This window comes from Triplophysa dalaica, chromosome 1 (assembly GCF_015846415.1).
Source record: "Triplophysa dalaica isolate WHDGS20190420 chromosome 1, ASM1584641v1, whole genome shotgun sequence".
Classification (NCBI taxonomy): Eukaryota; Metazoa; Chordata; class Actinopteri; order Cypriniformes; family Nemacheilidae; genus Triplophysa; species Triplophysa dalaica.
The window spans coordinates 26482023-26501443 of record NC_079542.1 but is presented as its reverse complement, the minus strand read 5'-3'; the positions used below and the strand labels follow the sequence as shown (position 1 = coordinate 26501443).

At 41.3% G+C, this 19421-nt stretch overlaps 1 protein-coding gene across 1 annotated transcript; it reads left to right on the top strand.

Annotated features, from left to right (window-relative positions):
• The first annotated feature begins 4330 nt into the window (after positions 1–4330).
• On the top strand, positions 4331–9678 carry LOC130417301 (transmembrane protein 272-like). The gene is made up of 6 exons (XM_056742774.1): positions 4331–4573; positions 7483–7551; positions 7627–7677; positions 7762–7968; positions 8268–8398; positions 9598–9678. The coding sequence occupies exons 2-6, from the start codon at positions 7488–7490 to the stop codon at positions 9676–9678; spliced, it is 534 nt and encodes a 177-aa protein (XP_056598752.1). The 5' UTR covers positions 4331–4573; positions 7483–7487.
• Positions 9679–19421: the final 9743 nt, after the last annotated feature.

Here is a 19421-nt window from a genome sequence, read left to right as displayed (position 1 = left end):
CTTTTTGGCCCTTGGCTGTGTCTGAAATTTCCTTGTCTCCCTAGCGAGGTTACGAAGTTCCGCTTGCAGTTCACGAAAATGTAAAAGTCTAGGCTTCATCGATGCTATCCTGTGATAAACCTCTTCATCACTCAAACCTCTAATAAACTGACGAGTCAGTTTGCTGTCTCGGTCTGGAAAGGGTTGGCCTCCGCACTGCGCCTCTTCCACTGAACGTAAACTGGCCTCCAGAGCAATGGCGTATGAACATGCTGATTCGCCAGGGCGCTGGCATCTCTCATAGAAATCAGCTAATGGGTCCAGAGATGTTTGCATATCACTATATTCAGCTCATAGTTCCTCAAAGGCTCTGCCAGTAGTCTGCTCCTTAGAGGGGAGATTCAGAACTAGCCTCCTGGCTTCTCCATTCAAATGTCGCACTACAGTAGCAAATGTCCGATTTTCAGGCATTCCTCCAGCATCAAGAAGATACAGCATGTCCCGAATCCATTCTTCAATAAATACTCTGCAATCAGGACCACCACTGAACATTTGCACATTTCGAACTTGATGTGTCTGTGTAAAGCTGGGTTGTGGCGTAGTCATTGCAGAGGAATGAATGTTTGCATCACGTTGATAAGCAAAATACGGAGCAATCTGGGATTGTTGCAAAGAACTGGGTTGTTGTGCATACATATGTGAAGCAGGATGCACTGGAACTGTCATAGCAGCATACACAGGAGTAGAGGAGGATGGCACAATGGCACAGTTCGAATGTAAGGTGTGCTTTGGATGATAGGAAGTTTGTTGCAATTGAATGTGGTCGGCTTTGTGAGGATAGCTGGTTCCAGACAACACAGGAGGTACTGGGGGGAGGAGTGAGTCAGGTGGCCTTGAGTACATAGCATTTGGCACATCATAGCCGAAGGAAGGAGGAATTTGAACAGCCGTTGGATGACCAGGCAAGTTGGCTTGGGGTGAAACAGCCATTGCAGCAGGATAGTGCAGATCACATGGAGAAGTGTACATACTGGGTGCCCTGGATCATACCTGGATAAGCAGGAATGTGAGCTTTAAGTGGCAAGGTCAATGCTGGCGACCGGTATAAGCCATTTGGAGAAGGAGACATGTCAGTTGGCATTCTGTTGGGCATGTTTGGTGAAGCCTGGGTGGTAGTGACATTGTTATGCAGGTTAGTTTGAGATGAAACAGTCGGCACTTTAGATTGGTGTGGGTTAACTAAAGACTGGTGCCCGGTGGTTGGAAGTCCGTAGAAGGGGTTATCTGGGCCAAGGGCATGAGCTGAGGGGTGATGTTGTGCAGGAGCGCTGGAACAGGTGCCCGACTGGTGCCAGCTCACCGCAGGGGGAGGCACATTCTGTGTGTGTGTCGCTAGCTGTGCCGTCTTTGACCTGACAGACTGCTGGGGGTTATCATATGGCTGGGATCCAGTTTCAATACTCACATCGACAGGTATGCTTATTTCATACTGTTGAATTTTGTCCTGCTTTACTGGTAATCCTTGGGTGGCCTGGAAGTCCTGCCGTAGGGGTATTTGGGGATGGGAAAGTGGTCTATGAGGGGTGGTTTCAGGGAGCCTCTGCATTTTTCTTCCACTTCTTAGACTCTTCTTGCCTGTGCAGCACACAGTGTATGTGTATGTTGTGGGCAATACACTATGTGTGGTGTTTGCAAATGTAAATATGAAAAAAATCTAGTAAAGTGCAAGCAGTTAATGCAGTAAGTAAATGTGTTTTGGTTTTTTCTTATGTTTCCTATATTCACAAAGCACTTTATCAAGATTAATTAAAAAACTGCAGTTCACCAATTTCCAACTCAAATCAAACAAAACAACACTAAAGCAAAACTCAGTTCAGTCAAACAATATATTTAACACTTTAAGACAAAAGAGCCTTTTTTATTTTATTTTTATAACTCACTACATCTTCATCTGAAAGCTTACTTCCGTTGACATAGAAACAAACGATCCGGGTCACAGCACCAAAGATGTAATCCTCTTCGTTGATGTGCTCCCCCAAATGTCTCTGTGTTGTGTGATGTATTGGGTGTAAGAGGAGGACACCAAGACCGTTGTTGTGTCACAGCAGTGAAGCTTTCTGTATTTTTTTATTTGTCTGGTACACATCAGCCATCTTGTCACAAAGGAAGGGCATTGTGTCAATAACAAATTAACATCAAAAGGCAGCAAATTTAGCTGTAGTTGCAGCCAATCACAAATAAACTTAAATTAAAGAAAATTAAAGATATAGACAAAATACAAATAATAAAACTACAAAATACGGAGATAAACCTCGAACACAATACAATATAAGAAAACAGTATACTCCACCACATGGGATTTACAACATATGAAATAATATCAGATATACGAAACCATCCATCAAAATAACTGCGTATACACGTTAGTAAACCTCTCTAATAACACTATATCTCCACATATAACATGGATGGTCATAATAATTACATAAATTTAACGGATGGAAAAAAAAACCTCCTTACCTTGTCACAAAGGAAGAGCATTGTGACCAACAACAGCTCCTCCACTCATGTAAAGAGGGCACAAACAACAATGAACCACAGCTTCCCCTACTGCTGGAGTAACATATTACATCTTCCCCACACATACATTATGCCACGAAAAATAATATCTTAATTAGCTTATTACAACACAGTTGCGTAACACAAATAAAGGGCAAGGAAAGAAAATATACCTCATTGGCCACATAGACCCAAGAGGGTAAACATCATCACGATTCAGCAAACAACTTATCAATAACCTTTCAATCGTTCGCGAACTTTAGACACATGGCACGCAAGTCGTAGCACGTAGCTATGATTTTAGAGAGTGCACCCATACAGCGTCCAAATAACAATAAATTTCCACACGGAAAAAAAAATAAGTTCCCACCCTTTCCACAAAGTTTTAACAAAATAAATTATTATTTATCATCCATAAGACATCATTTATTTCAAACCTCTCATATATATTTATATATGAACCAAATTGAACTGACCTATATAAGTTGCCTTTGACGGCAGCTACATCTACTGATTTACTTGTTATATGTTTAATGTTACTTATGATATAATGTGCATAGACCAACAACAGTACAGTTAACATTTTGAGTTTCACAACAATTCTATTATATTTTGCAATTATATTTGGCATAAGGTTTATTTGTATTGCATTTATTGCAAACAAAACAGTTACTGGGGAAAAGCAGATACAAATAAAGGCAAGGACAGAAACAATCACATCTTTGCTTGATGTATTTCCCAACAGGGATCAATAGTCTGATTCTGATTACCAGGCTATACAGTATATGTAAGAAACAATTATATATTTGCTTATTGTAAAACAAAAATAATTATTACTGTTACAAAAAGAACTTCCAAACAGGGATCAATGGTCTCTGATTCTGATTACCAGGCTTCAGAATAGCTTTATTCACCTGTTGCTATGTTTTTGGCAATCACATCCACAAAGCCATCAAGATTTATGGCCCTAGCCCTTCTTGATTTTACACTCAGCACACCCAAATTGCTTAAACGCAAAAAAAATGACATAACATATACATGCACCAGCTGGTAAGCTAGGTAACTTGTCAAAACGGGTCAAAGACACATCACAAAGCTGCTGTAACAGTATACTGTAACTATTTGGCACTTAAAAAGCACGCCACGACACGTAATTCCCAGTCTTCTTTTACCAAATTATATTTTTGACTTATTTACTTACCGGTAGTCTTGTTCGTCTTCTTTCTTAACTTATTTTGAAATTGTTTACCGACGGGCACGCGCTGAGCTGCGCAACAGCGGCATGGACGAAGGTGGCGGGGGAGTGGCAGACGACTGTGTGCGATCGAAGGTCTAGAGCGGCTTGCCTGCCTGGCTGTGCATTAGGGATGAAATGCATAACTGATGCTACTAATATGTATACTGGCCAGTGGGGTGGCCAGGAGTCGGCCGTGGTCACCCCCTGGTGGCGCCACTGTATATTTACCCACGTCTTTCAATCGTGTCATATCCTGTGGTTTAATTTCAAGTTTATTTTAGTGTGTTACTCTTTAATTTTTTTCCCCTTCGTGGGTTTTGTTTTGTGTTTTCAGTTAATAAATATTATATGTTCTCCCTTTGCCTGCCTGCATCTGGGTTTTCATCATATCCCCCGTAACCGTTGTGGCGAGTCACCCCTTGCAGAAATAGCGTCGCCGGGTAGACAGAGGAGATCACACACCTGCCGGTCGTCAGCTCATAATGGGAAGTGCTCACGCTGGCAGAGAATGCAGGGGAGAGCAGCGTCTCGTAGGAATGCAGACTAACGACGTTACCTGTTTTTTTCTCTCCTAAACAGACACAAGCACCTTTGCCGATACGGAAACCTCAACCAAAACCACATCACACGGAAGAGGAGCACCCAGGAGTTTGGACACTTTCCCCACTGCACCTTTCACGCTTTTTTGCTTGATAAAGCACACTCCGGGGTTGGTTGTTTGCAATTCTGTGCACGTCTCGTTTCTCTCGCCACACAGCGTGTGTCAAGTAAATCAGATATCTATCTCCAAAATAACAGGTAAGCACGTTTAATCAAACAAAAACTTGTTTTTGTTTTACTGTTATATTTCTATCGTGTTTTATTAGATGCATAATGGTCCATGTATCATCTGATCATTTGATTATTACATTCAATACAACAAACGGGAAAAGAAAAAATGAATCGATATTTCGTTTTTCCGTTTTTCTGTATGTACAACAGGGGCGATTCTATAGGATTTTCATTTTAGGGGGGCTCAGCCCCCAATAAGGGTATGATTAAAAAATATTATTTGACTATTAGGGTAGGGTTGTTTACTACTAACCTTATTGCTATTCACTATTTCATTGTATTCCCTGTATTTCATATATGGGAGTAGGAGTACTGACTGAGCCATATACAACACTGTAAAAAAATTGAAACATTTAGATGTGACCAGTCACTAGAACATTTGTGTTGGGAATGTAGATTTTTTTACAATGAAGACTTCCTGATTCATTATTCACTGTACAAACACAAGTACACACGTTTCATTAAAAGTAACAACATGAATTAGCAATTTGCCACTTCTATAAATCAATTACTTAATATAAAACAAAAATCCCTTTACTCGACTCTTACTCTAATGTATCATGTTACACTAATGATTCATTATTACTTAACAATAAAATCTATTTAATAACACAAAACAAAATAACTCCACATGATGTTTCTCTCTCTATGCCATTTGTTGCTTTCAGACAATGATGTGTGTATTTATCCTTTTCTGTGCATGGCTGCATAATGTAATGCAGAGATACACCTTAATATGTTTGAAATTTTAAAAAGTATCTCATAATCGTTTTCTAAAGAATGTTTTCATGGGTGTTAATCGCTTCATTTTTGTTGGAAGAAAAAACAACTATCACACTGCGATAAGGGCTGAAGGTGAACGCAGCGAAGACGTACAGAGAAAGCGAACCGTGTATTGGTCCAGTAACATTAATTAAACTGCAATTACAAGAACTGCACCGATGCAGATGTCATATCATAGCAATCTATCAATAAATGCACACACACACGCGCACACACGCACACACACACACACACACACACACCTTGTACTTAGATCAGGGGAGGAGCCAAAACTTGAAGCATCGCGCCTCCGTTTCAAATTAGTTTTTAAAGGGGACTGAAGCGATCACAAATTAATGAATCTAATATTTTTAGGGGGGCTGGGCAGAAGTTTAGGCCTAGTGACGCCACTGATGTACAATTAAAAAAAAACGATGGTTATCTTCTAATTTCATTTTAAAACGGGAAATCTAATAAATACATAAATCAAAACGAAAGAACGGGAAGAAATTACTTGTTTTTCCATTTTTGGGGTATTTTCGCAGGGACTTCTGCGCGCGCAAGCTTTGCGCAAGCGCGTTATCTGAGCACGGCATCACGCTCCACAACTGCGTTCCATCAGTTATAATTTACAATGTCTTTATAGCTGTACATGTTCATGAAATGTTTATAAATAATGTGACGTGTCACGAGATTTTGGAAAAAGAGGCCATAGTCTCTCTGGGGAACACTGCAACATTATTATGGGCCGATACAGGCACTGGCATGTTACCTAAAAACAGTAGCCTAATGCAAGCAAAATCTGCATAAAGGAAATTATTAGATAGGCCTAGATAGGCACATGACTGCAATCATTTGGCAGTTAACTAGGTTAATTTAGGTAAAACTGATGTAATTTAATAGTGCAAATGACTACATGAGAACCTCACAGTTTCAACACAAACTGAACAATTTTGTGAATGACTCTATAGCAGAACTGTAGTTTTTGCTGGGGGAACCTAATGAATTCGGTTGAGTGACGTCACGGGGGAAGGGGCTGTTTGCATCACATAACTTCTAAATTAAAACCGTAATGTATGGATTTACACATTTGCTGCTGCTAACAAGCTGTGGGTAACTGTTCACTTAAATGTCACATATTAAAAGCAATAATGCTAACAACCTTCGACTGTATAAGCTCTGGAAAGTATTGTATGTGAATGTTAGGCATTGTCCAATATTATATTTTTGAGATTTTCCACCGTGATGTCCTCCTCTGTCAGTGTGACTCTTTTAACGGGAGTGAAAAGTACAAACGAAGCATATGTAAATGCATCCATTTCGAGTTTCGCAAGATCGCATGCGGTACTTCACCCTAACCCTAACCTAACTCTAACCCTATAAACAACATTTGATTGTTAAACTTGCTAAAAAACAGAGTTGCGTGATGACGTCAGACTGAAAACACCAAGGATTTAGTGAGAGGCGATCTCGGTAGGCGACTGTGCATTGCGCAAAGCGTGCACGCGCAGAAGACTTGCGAAAGCACCCAAAAAAAAAAAAAAAACTAATTCGGGTGGTTATTTCGATTCGGTTTATTTATTTATTGGATTTCAAGTTTCAAGTTGAAATAAGAACAAAAACATCGTTTTCCAAAAAAAGGGGCATGAAGAAAAACGAAAAACGAAATATCGGAAGTTTTTTTTCTTTTCCCGTTTGTTGTTTTGAATGGAATAAAAAATTGTTTTGACATTATGGGTCCGTGTATCATCTGCTCATTTGATTATTTTTATTTTTAGAGTTACAAAGTTGCATTGGTCAACTTTGTTGCACTGCTTGTGAATGACATAAAATAATCATAGATCATGACTTATAATTGAATAAATAAAGAGGACAAATAATGAAACGTCCATTTCAAACCAATATTTATGGGATTAACATTTAAACATCTAATCTACACAGGTTTAGCAATAATTATGTGTCCCAATACAGGGTAAATATAACCCTATAGATTCTGCTCTCTGTGTTCTAACAGCTTAAATATGTACAGAATGTGCTGTAAAAACGGCATGCTTTGTGTCATAGAAATGCATGACCTGCTTTCAAAAGTATTTCTATGCGGTTTCTTTCTTCAGGCATCATGGATCCAAAACAAATGTGGGGTTATGTCAAGTCTCCTCCGATAACAAATGTGGCTTGCCTTGGTATGTTCTCTTGTTAACCTTATAAATCTTTGCATTCAATTTTGACTCAAAATTAACCTTATTTTTTAATTTCAGTGATTACAAAATTACTCTGCATGGCTTTTCCCATCGCTCAGATTGCCATAGGTGTGTTGTAATGGATCTTACGTATTATACGTTTATTCTCTATGCCTTATATTTACACTGTTGTTATGATGTTTATTAACACAGGTGCAGTATATCTCCAAGACTGTCCCCGACAGCACTACATCCCCATATATTTGCTTGTGTCTGGGGTATTTGGTGTATTTTTGGGCTTGTTGACTTGTCTGCCATGTGCTAAAGAGACCGAAGAGGAAGGTCCTAACAAGCTCCGCAATATCTGTGGCTATTGGAATTCTCTGGTTTCTACATTCATTTTCTGCTGGGTGATCTGTGGTAAGAAAGGGTGGGATGTGTGGAAAAGGTTACTTAATGTGTTCATAGTTCACTCACAGCTTCTGCACATTGTTTTTGCAATACTTTTGAGAATACACAAGACATTTGTTTAAAAATGTAATGTTCTGAATGGGTAACATACCATCAACAAAACTGTTTGTGCCTGAAATTTGGGTGCGTGTATGCATGTTAAGTAAAATGGCTTGGAGATCATGCCTGTGCTTTTTCAAAAAAGATCATGCCTTTTCAAAAAGAATGAAGTGTCATGTTTTTAAACAGGAATTATGATTTTTTTTCAGGGAGTGTGTGGATTTACTCTATTTACCCTCCTAACTACAACCAAACCCTGGCTGGAGACCTCTACTGCAATAAGACCCTCTACCTTTTTGCCTTCTGGACCACCACACTGGGATATTTTCTATTAGCTCTAGTGCTGTTGATTAGCTGCTGTTGCTGTGTTTGTTCTTATATATTTGTCACAATATTGAGTAAGTTGTATAAACGTATTCATATCTGAGGATTATATATTAGTTGACTATTTTTAATCTTGTACTTTCCTCAATTTGATTCAGTGGTAATAATGTCAAAGACAGTTTATGAGGGATCTAAATAATAGGATGACTAACCAAACTTTTGTGAAAAAGCATTGGAAATAAAGGAATTAAAAGTTGTCTTCATACACCGTGCATTGTCCAGGTTTACGGGTGTACATTTATCATTTGTGATGCAAGAGAAAGCATATCTTCTAAGATAATAATTTTGTTTGCAATGATCAAAGAGCAGATAAAATAAGGTAATTATGTACTGTAGGCAGAGCACTCAACTCACCAAGCCGAAGTGTAACTTCACTTTTTTTATTGAAGAGTAACAATTTTATCCTGCCAAAAGAAATAAACCGCAAACACTTGAATATGTTCCCATTCTACAACTTATTACGTGGTGTCCCCAAAATTAACCAAAAAAATTAACCACTTTTTAAGGGATTTTTTATCAGCCCTCCAAACTGTGCGTGTGCGCGTGCGCGTGCGCGTTCACGTTCACCTGCCCCTGAGTGTTCGAACTTCGATCCAGGGCTCGTTAAAAAGCACGTTTCGGTGCCCAACCTTATATAACATGTTCATATTGCAATGACAATATAAATACGATCAATCTTATCTGCAAGCCCTACTTTCTATACTTATAAAAATACTCAAACTGCAATGCTAACTCTGAAACATGGCATTAACTTACCTCTCTTTGTGATGCCTTTGCATGTGTCTTACGAAATTGGATGTTGTCCCAATTTGTCGGTGTCCTTGCTCGATGGAGTCGCATAGGTAGAGTTGATGGTCTTTACTCTCTTCGGTCTTCACGCGATGAGGGCAGCACGCGACCGCTGCACGCGGTGATTAATCGCATTTATATACCCGTTTAATCACAAAATTGAATTCAGCAGGACACGCCTTCCAATATCTTCCAATAACACGCGAAACAAACGCAAACTAACAGCACGTGACTCAGCGGACGCATAGAATGGAAACGAAACTGCGTTAGACTCAATAAGACACATAATCAATTACACTTAAGAGTTTCAGGCGATTCTTAAGATGCAACAAACTGATGATTTGTCACCATCTTGGAGTCCTTCAGGTGTTCTTTACCACACTCCATGCTGGATTTCAAGTGTCTTGCACTGAGGAGAGGATCCCGTCGGGCCAAGCTCTGCCATAAAGCCCCGACTGGTGGAGGGCTGTGGTGATGGTTGACTTTCTAAAAACTTTCTCCCATCTCCCGAATGCATCTCTGGAGCTCAGCCACAGTGATCTTTGGGTTCTTCTTTACCTTCTTCTTTCTTTAAGGGATCTGGTCGTCCCAAACGTCTTCCATTTAAGGATTATGGAGGCCACTGTGTTCTTAGGAACCTTAAAGGTACAATGTGTAGGATTTTGAAGGATTTATTCACCTAAATGTAATATATAATACAAAACTATGTTGTGAGTGGTGAAGAAATACCTTACAAAATGAAACGAAATGTTTATATTACCTTACAATGAGCCATTTTATGTATATACACCGCGGGCACACCCTTACATGTTATTTATTAATGTGCACAGCCATGTTTCTATAGTAGCACTACACGGACAAACTAAGCGCGTTTCGTAAAACGAAAGATGCGCGAGAATATGTTCTTCTTCTTCGGCTGTTTTTTGGGGCAGCTTCAAAGCGACTACATAGAAGGATTAGCAGAAGAAGAGGAAGAACAATAACAGCATTTACTTGTCGTGTTTTTTAGTAGAAATATAAACGGTTCTTTGTTGCAGTAAGAAGCAAAATTTGCGCTAATGGCGGACCACACATACTCCGCACAAGAGCCGTTAGAGCGTCAATCTGTTCGTTCAAAAAAGAGAAAATACGACGCAGCAAGGCGAAGTCGAGACAAAAAACGGCAGAAACCCGAATAAACATCGGCATGGCTTTTCCCAAATGGAGGGCACTGAAGCAGGAAAAGGGTTTGCTAAGCGACGCCGAAGTTGCAAGCTTTCTGCTGGACCGGTAAGTTTGTCTAATTTCCGCTATATAAGTGAAGTGTTTGTTTGATAGCTTTAGCTAATAGATGAGCATGAGCATCAAGTGAGTTTTTCTTGTTTTTAGCACTTTGTTATTGTACTATAATTCCTTTTTGCATGGCCGTGTGCAAATCAAGTTAGAAATCATTTTTCCAATCATAATTTGCATACATCGGGTGTAAATTATATTATAATACTGCTTAGCTTCTGTGCATACAAATGTGTAATTTAATAATTGATAGGATACAATCCAAACTTCCACGTTGCATAGTTTATCAGTAATACAGTGTCAACGAAGATTTGAGAAGATACAATTGATCAATTGGGGTGATGCCTTATACTTTAGCATTAGCAAGCGGTTTAAATAGGCTGTATGTTACGAACCAAGTTACCGAGCCAAAAAATGCTATGCAAAATAAGCGAATACATCACAGACACAATGTTAAACAAGTAACAATAATTTTCACTATAACAATTAGAGTAAATAATGAATTATGTCAATTTAATTAATTTTTTTTTCTTTGTAAATAAACCTCGTCACTTGATTTGCAAAGGTTACTCTCTGCTGTCTCAGACGACGACATCTCTGTCCTGTGTCCGTAACTTCAGTGTGTTGTTCGCCTGTGAGATGTAGATTGCAATTATCAACACCACCGATAGTGGCCGCTATCATTTATTGAACCCTTTTGTCCTGTGACGGCAACCGTAGCTACTCTAATAGAAGGGAGAGGATGGTGGCGGAGCTTTAGGTTGCAATTTCCAACTACGCCAATAGTGGTCTCTGTTACTTACACAGTTCACCTTTAAGTATAGCAGATTTTTGTAACCTTGGCCAGATCTGTGCCTTTCCACAATTCTGTCTCTGAGCTCTTCGGGCAATTCCTTTGACCTCATGATTCTCATTTGCTCTGACATGCACTGTGAGCTGTAAGGTGTGTGGGTTTCCTAATCAAGTCCAATCAGTATAATCAAACACAGCTGGACTCAAATGAAGGTGTAGAACCATCTCAAGGATGATCAGAAGAAATGGACAGCACCTGAGTTAATTATATGAGTGTCACAGCAAAGGGTCTGAATACCTAGGACCATGTGATATTTCTGTTTTTCTTTTTTAATAAATCTGCAAAAATGTCATCAATTCTGTGTTTTTCTGTCAATATGGGGTGCTGTGTGTACATTGAGGGGAAAAAAGGAACTTAAATGATTTTAGCAAATGGCTGCAATATAACAAAGAGTGAAAAAATTAAGGGGGTCGGAATACATTCTGTACCCACTGTGTGTATATATATATATATATATATATGTGTGTGTATACAAGTTGTCATAATAAATAAACTGAAATGACACAGGGAATAAGTATTGAACACATTTTATTTAATATTTTATAGAAAAGCCTTTGTTGGTGATTACAGCTTCTAGACGCCTCTTGTATGGAGAGACCAGTCGTCTGCGTTGCTCAGGAGTGATTCTGGCCCATTCTTCCTCACAAATGGTCTTTAAATCTTGAAGGTTCCTTTGGCCTCTTTTATGAACTTTGATCTTCAGTTCTCTCCATAGAATTTCTATGGGATAAAGGTCACGTGATTGACTGGGCCATTCAAGCAGCTTGATTTTCTTTCTTTGAAACCACTTCATTGTGTCCTTGGCCTTGTGTTTGGGATCATCGTCTTGCTGAAATGTCCACCCTCTTTTCATTTTCAGCCTTCTGGTAGAGGGCAGCAGATTTTTATCCAGAATGTCCCTGTACATTTCTTTTCATCACGACAATTCAAAACATTGTCCATTTAAGAAACATTGAACATAAATTAGCTTTGTGTTATAAAAACATGCATTATATGCTTTAAAATATACATAAGAACATAATATTAGAACTGCATGATTCTGGTTAAATTGAGGATCCCGTTATTTTGTTTCAAATAGAGATTGTGATTCTTTTACGATTCTGAATGATGACTAAAAGTCATACCTAAATAAACCATTTATTGTCAGAACCTCTATTAAATTATGTATGTAATATGTAGGACTTTGCTTCAAAATTATTACATATTTCATGGTTAACCTACAGTAACTATGGTGAGAAATGTTTAACCACAAATTCCATTAGTAAACTAAAGTGTTTCTTATTTTTTTTTACTTTAAATGCAAAAAATGTACTTCCTAAAAAGTATAAATAAATTGGTCTGTTATTTGGTGTGAAATTTATTTGGGAGAGTAGAAGTTTGTAAACGAGTCTCATGCGTGTGAGGTGGCAACTCTCTGCTTTAATCGCAGTACTTCTGTGATCATTTGACACAGAAATAATTATAGTGTGTGTTTTTAAAAGACTGTTTGTGATGTCTTACATACCTTATAATAATAATTTTAACTTCTGTGGGAGCAACAGCATATTGAAGCATTATGATTTTAATCCGAGGTGTAAATTAATAGACACACGCGAATCTTTGATTTTCATTAATGAGATCGTCTGGTGTTCAAATCGAGATCAGGATCTTTTAATGATTAATCGTGCAGCTCTACATAATATTATAAAAGTATATGTTCATAATGTACAGAGTAACCTTGTAGTCCTACAGCAGGTCACGATATCTCACGCTGCACAGTAACAGGCTAAAAAAATCTGTTACCTTGCCCTGTTTTACACAGAATAGCCTTATGGTTCTCCATATTCACTCTTTTGACATTTAATGCCTTCTATGTCTTATCCTGAAGAGCATTTAGCTGTGATGAGAACAGTGATAGTCCTACAGCAGGTCACCATATGTCACGATGCACGGTAACAGGCTAAAAAAATCTGTTACCTTCCCCAGTTTTACACAGAATAGCCTTATGGTTCTCCATATTCACTCTTTTGACATCTTTTGATCCAGTTTGTATCCAGTCCAGATGACCACTGTAGGCACCCGATCCGGTCCAAATCCAGTCCAGATGATCACAGTAGTCACCTGCATGCAATCCTAATTCCAACTAGGAGGTGACCACAACAGCACTGAAAACTAGAAGAGTCTTAAAGACAAATCGCCTGTGAAGAGTTTTTCACTAGATGACCATCTGCACAAATCCTCAGCTAAAACCATGAGAACCAGACCAGTCCTCTGCAAAAAGGACTCCATACACCTGTAAAACTGAATGAATATTATTAATGACATCAAACCACAAGAGAATATATATATTTACAAGCAGGACTATTTAAAAAGAATAAGATAGATAATGGTAGATAGAGTGCAAAACATTGGAATATACAACAGTTATGACATAATCCAGCTAAATTAAATTCTCTTGTGGTTTGATATCATTCATAATATTCATTCAGTTTTACAGTTTTTTATATATATATATATATAGTACACACACGCGCACGCACGCACGCACATACATACATACATACATACATAATGTGTTATCTGTGTGCACCAAAGGTCTGAGAGTAATGCAATTTTAATCCGCTATATGTATGTACTTTACATGTGGCAGAATTGACAATAAAGCAGACTTTGACTTGGTTATAGCATATCACACCCAATTTTAATGCCAGGGCACGACAGGATGAGCGATCTTGCTGACTTCTATGAGGGAGACTGCTGCATGTCCACCTTGAGACATTGCAGCCCATTTTCCTGAGAATGCTCTAAAGGAAGGAATGCAGTCTCGTAGGACTAATGCAGACTAACGACGCTACCTGTTTTTTCTCTCCTAAACAGACACAAGCACCTTTGCCGATACGGAAACCTCACCCAAAACCACATCACACGGAAGAGGAGCACCCAGGAGTTTGGACACTTTCCCCACTTGCGGTTGCACCTTTCACGCTTTTTTGCTTGATAAAGCACACTCCGGGGTTGGTTGTTTGCAATTCTGTGCACGTCTCGTTCCTCTCGCCACACAGCGTGTGTCAAGTAAATCAGATATATATCTCCAAATTAACAGGTGAGCACGTTTAATCAAACAAAAACTTATATATATATATATATATATATATAAACTTGTTTTTGTTTTACTGTTATATTTCTGTCCCTGTTTTATTAGATGTATAATGTCAAAACAAAATCTTTTTTTTCATTTTTAGAGTTACAAAGTTGCATTGGTTGTAAAAATAACAACAGAACACAGAGAAACAAAAGACTCAAAAAACTTACAGAGGAGCCAGAGGCACAAGCATAGTTCAATAATCCAGCAAGAGTGACAAAGAGAGGACCACATAAATAGGGAATCAAAAACTAGTCAGGGCTGGAACTAAATAATCCTAATTAGCAGAGACAATGAGACTCACGGAAAACAGCGCCATCAAGTGGCAAATCTAAGGTATTACAGAACACAGAACCTGACAGGACCCTCTCCTAGGAACGGCTCCTGACGTTCCCTCCAGTACGGCTCCCTTTTTGTGCTCTAAACTCCAGGATGTCTCTGGCGGGAACCCAGGAGCGCTCCTCAGGACCATAGCCCTCCCAGTCCACAAGATACTGCCGGGACCCCCGAACTTGACGAACGTCCAGTATCCTGTGGACTGTAAACGCGGGCCGACCCCCAATGACTCGAGGAGGAGGAGGAGCTTTACCTGGGGCAACAAAAGGAGAGCACAAAACAGGCTTTAGTAGAGACACATGAAAAGTGGGATCAATCTTAAGTGAACGGGGTAAAGTTAAACGATAAGTGACGGGGTTTACTATCCTAGCTATCTTGAAAGGCCCAACAAACTTCTGACTCAGCTTGCGGGACTCCACCCTGAGCGGAAGGTTCCTAGTGGAAAGCCAGACCCGTTGACCAACACGCAAAGGTGCTGGTCTGCGTCTCCGGTTGGCCTGGATCTGGTGCTGACCAGAGGTCCGGAGAAGTTTAGCTCGAACAGAACGGGGGAAGACCAGTTATAAAATCAAGTGAGAGATGTGACCAAGGACGATGAGGGATGGGAAGGGGGTATAGGAGACCTTGAGGGGAAGGTGTGACGTCTTGCTCTGATTACACACGGGGCAGGCTTTGACAAAGACTGTGGACGTCAGGCCACCAAAAGCGCCTTTGCAGAAACTCAAGTGTGCGTGACATCCCAGGATGACAGGCAAACAAGGACGTGTGAGCCCACTGGAGAACCTGAGCTCGAACAGACTTAGGGACGTACAAACGGTTCTCAGGGCCTCCTCCAGAATCTGGTTCTCATGTTTTGGGCCTGACGTATTGTGGTCTCCAAAGCCCAACGCACTGGGTCAATGATTCTGGCTGCAGGAATAATTGGGCATGGGGCATCTCCGGACATCTTGGCGTAGACTCAAGATAGTGTATCAGGCTTAAGGTTCTTAGACCCCGGTCGAAAAGAGAGGATAAAGTCAAACCGGTTGAAAAAAAGTGACCAACGAGCCTGGCGGGGGTTCAGACGCTTGGCCTGCTGGATGTACTCTAGGTTCTTGTGATCAGTTAGCACCTGGAATGGATGTTTGGCCCCCTCAAGCCAGTGCCTCCACTCCTCCAGGGCTAATTTAACAGCCAACAATTCCCGGTCCCCCACGTGGTAATTCCTCTCAGTAGGGCTGAGACGATGGGACAAATATGCACATGGGAGCAGCCTGTCTTTCTTTCCTCTCTGGGAGAGAACGGCTCCAATGCCAATGTCCGAAGCATCCACCTCAACCATAAAGGGCAATTCGGGGTCAGTGATGGACAAGACAGGAGCAGACGTGAAGCAGTGCTTGAGCTCTAGAAAGGCTGTCTCAGCTTCAGAATTCCAAGCAAACTTGGTGGAGCTACTTTTAGTAAGAGCAGTGAGAGGGGCCGCCACAGAGCTAAAGTTCCACACAAATTTCACATAGAAATTGGCAAACCCAATGAACCTTTCTACCTCCTTGACAGAGGTGGGGACTGGCCAGTCCAATACAGCCTGTACCTTCTTGGGATCCATCCGAACTTGCCCCGGCCTGATGATAAATCCTAGAAACTGTGTGTTGGTTTTGTGAAACTCACACTTCTCTGGTTTGACAGAGGTGGTTCTCTAGAAGACGTCCCAAGACCTTTCGGACATGACTCACATGCTCTTGAAGGGATCTTGAAAAAATCAAAATGTCATCGAGGTAGACAAAAACAAACTTGTTGAGCATGTCCCGGAGCACGTCATTAATAAGGGCTTGGAAAACAGCAGGGGCGTTAGTGAGGCCAAAGGGCATAACAAGGTATTCATAATGCCCTGTGGGGGTGTTAAAGGCAGTCTTCCACTCACCCCCTGGCCTAATACCTAAAAGGTGGTACACATTAAGCAAGTCAAGCTTGGCGAAAATCTTGGCATCTTGGAGCAACTCAAATGCAGAAGTCATGAGTGGGAGTGGGTAACTGTTGCGAACTGTGAACCGATTGAGAGCTCTATAATCAATACAGGGTCGGAGCCCACCATCGTTCTCAACAAAGAAAAACCCAGCTCCAGCGGGTGATGTGGATGGTCTAATGATCCCAGCAGCAAGATACTCATTGATATAAGCTTCCATAGCTTTCTGCTCAGGCGAGGATAGGGAAAAGATGCGTCCTCGAGGAGGGCATGCACCGGGCAGCAGCTCTACTGCACAATCATATGATCTGTGTGGGGGCAAGACCGTGGATCTTTCTTTGCAGAACACAGACTGTAAGTGATGATACTCAGAGGGAACTCGGGAGAGGTCAATGGACTTGAGATTTTCGGGAATAATCCTATGACTCTTTAGGCATGAATCTTGGCACAGTGACCCCCAACTCAAAACCTCCCCACTCGACCAGTTGATGTGGGGGTTGTGACGCATGAGCCAGGGGTGCCCTAGGATTAAGGGTAATTCATCGTAAACCATACTCTTACGATGACGAGACACAGAGACAGTGAGAGGGTCAGTGATCTTGGTAACAGATCCAGGGGCAATGGACCTGCCATCCAAAGCAATGACTTCCAGAGGGGAGGAAAGAAGGTTAACAGGCACTTGGAGACGGGAAGCCATTGCAATGTCCATAAAATTTCCTGCGGCCCCGGAATCCACTAAGGCCTGTGTAACACATTTCAATAAAATGGAAGGAAGGAGTCGGGAACCGGAAAACATTAAACAAGTTTTAATATAAATAATAACAGCCGGCGGCCCCTCACGGACGACCTTCGGCGAACAAAACATAAACATAAATATAAATACCAATTTAAATACAAACGTAAAACAAGTTCGGGCCCGGTCCTCTCTGTTCGACGGTCCGGTCGCTCGTTCCTTTTATATGCTCCCATCTCCTACGTGATTCGAGGCCGGTGTGCGCACAGCTGGCGCTAATTCACAATTACTCACCGGACTCGAACCACGGTCTCGGCCCGCCTACTCTACTACAGCCTGCAAGTGGTGTAGTTTTTTCCCCCGCTTTCGAGAGTGACCAGCAGGAACAAGCCAGTGTTCCCTGGAGAGACTAACTGAGTTACTCCCGAGACAGCTCTCCCCCTCCTACTCGGGACTGGGTGTTTTCCTTCAACTCAGGACATAGGGCGCGATAATGGCCCTGAAGTCCACAGTAGAGGCAATGATGGGAATTCATCCGACGCGTTCGTTCTTGGGCAGACAACCGGGTTCTGCCTAGTTGCATAGGCTCTGGAGACTCAAGAGGTACCAGACCCGAGGTAAAAGACTAGCGGAAGGACTGAGGAGGATGAGTGTTAGGTCTAGGTATCCATCTTTGTCTCAGGCCATTATCCAACAGAATTACTTGATCAATAAGCCTCTCCATACGGAGAATATACGGGATCTCGGGTAGCCAATTCATCCTTTAGCTCCTCCGAAAGCCCGTTCCCAAAGCAAACAATGAGAGCCTCATCGTTCCACCCGCTGCCAGCGGAAAGCGTACGAAACTGGATGGCATATTCCGCTGCACTCTGGGTTCTCTGGCAAATAGTTAGAAGCTGCTTAGAAGCCTGTAGACCGGAGAGAGGGTGATGGAATACCCGCTTCAACTCACCCTCAAAAGAGGAGTAGCTTGTGCAACAGGGAGCTTGGGCATTCCAGACAGCCGTGGCCCAGGCCAATGCCTTACCTGCCAGGAGGGTAAGGACATAAGCACTCCTGGCCAGGTCAGAGGGAAAGGTGGATGGCTGCAACTGGAATGTAAGGGAACATCGAGTCAAAAATCCCTCACATGCTTCAGGATCTCCAGAGAACCGTTGTGGAGGAGGTAGGCGAGGTTCGACTAGTGGGTGAACTGCACCAGCTGAAGAGCTGACAGGTGTGGGAGTGGAAGGAGGGTCTGGTGCTTGGGGCAGTCTCTCAAACAACTGGCGCATTGAAGACATGAGATCAGAGAGTAAGTGGGAGTGCTTCTCCATGAGTGACTCCTGCTGAGACAGAGCTGCTTCATGGCGCTTAACCGTGGCCTCATGCTGAGCCACCACTCCGAAAAGGTCCTTAGCGGAAGACTCAGCTGGGTCCATGTGCTGGCTGGATTATTCTGTCAGGCCCGGGAATCGAACCCAGGTCTCCGATGCCGTAGTGTGATGTTTTACCACTATTCCACAGAGAGGTGTTGGACCAAAATGCGAGGCACCACAAAGCTTACAAAAAAATAGTCCTTTATTTCCAAGAGTAAAAAACAAAAAAATTAAGTACTTATAAGAACAAAAAATCTTCTCAGTAGGAGGAAAAAGCTACCTACATTCAATGGCAAAAATTACAACAGAACACAGAGAAACAAAAGACTCAAAAAACTTACAGAGGAGCCAGAGGCACAACCATAGTTCAATAATCCAGCAAGAGTGACAAAGAGAGGACCACATAAATAGGGAATCAAAAACTAGTCAGGGCTGGAACTAAATAATCCTAATTAGCAGAGACAATTTGACTCAGGGAAAACAGCGCCATCAAGTGGCAAATCTAAGGTATTACAGAACACAGAACCTGACATTGGTCAACTTTGTTGCACTGCTTGTGAATGACATAAAATAAT

Bases quoted from the DNA above. Each gene is read 5' to 3' on its own strand.
- LOC130417301 (XM_056742774.1), top strand. From the start codon at position 7,488: ATGGATCCAAAACAAATGTGGGGTTATGTCAAGTCTCCTCCGATAACA. The intron at 7,678-7,761 runs GTGTGTTGTAAT...TTATTAACACAG, and splicing joins CATCGCTCAGATTGCCATAG to GTGCAGTATATCTCCAAGAC. The intron at 8,399-9,597 runs GTGCTGTTGATT...GGAGTCCTTCAG, and splicing joins GATATTTTCTATTAGCTCTA to GTGTTCTTTACCACACTCCA.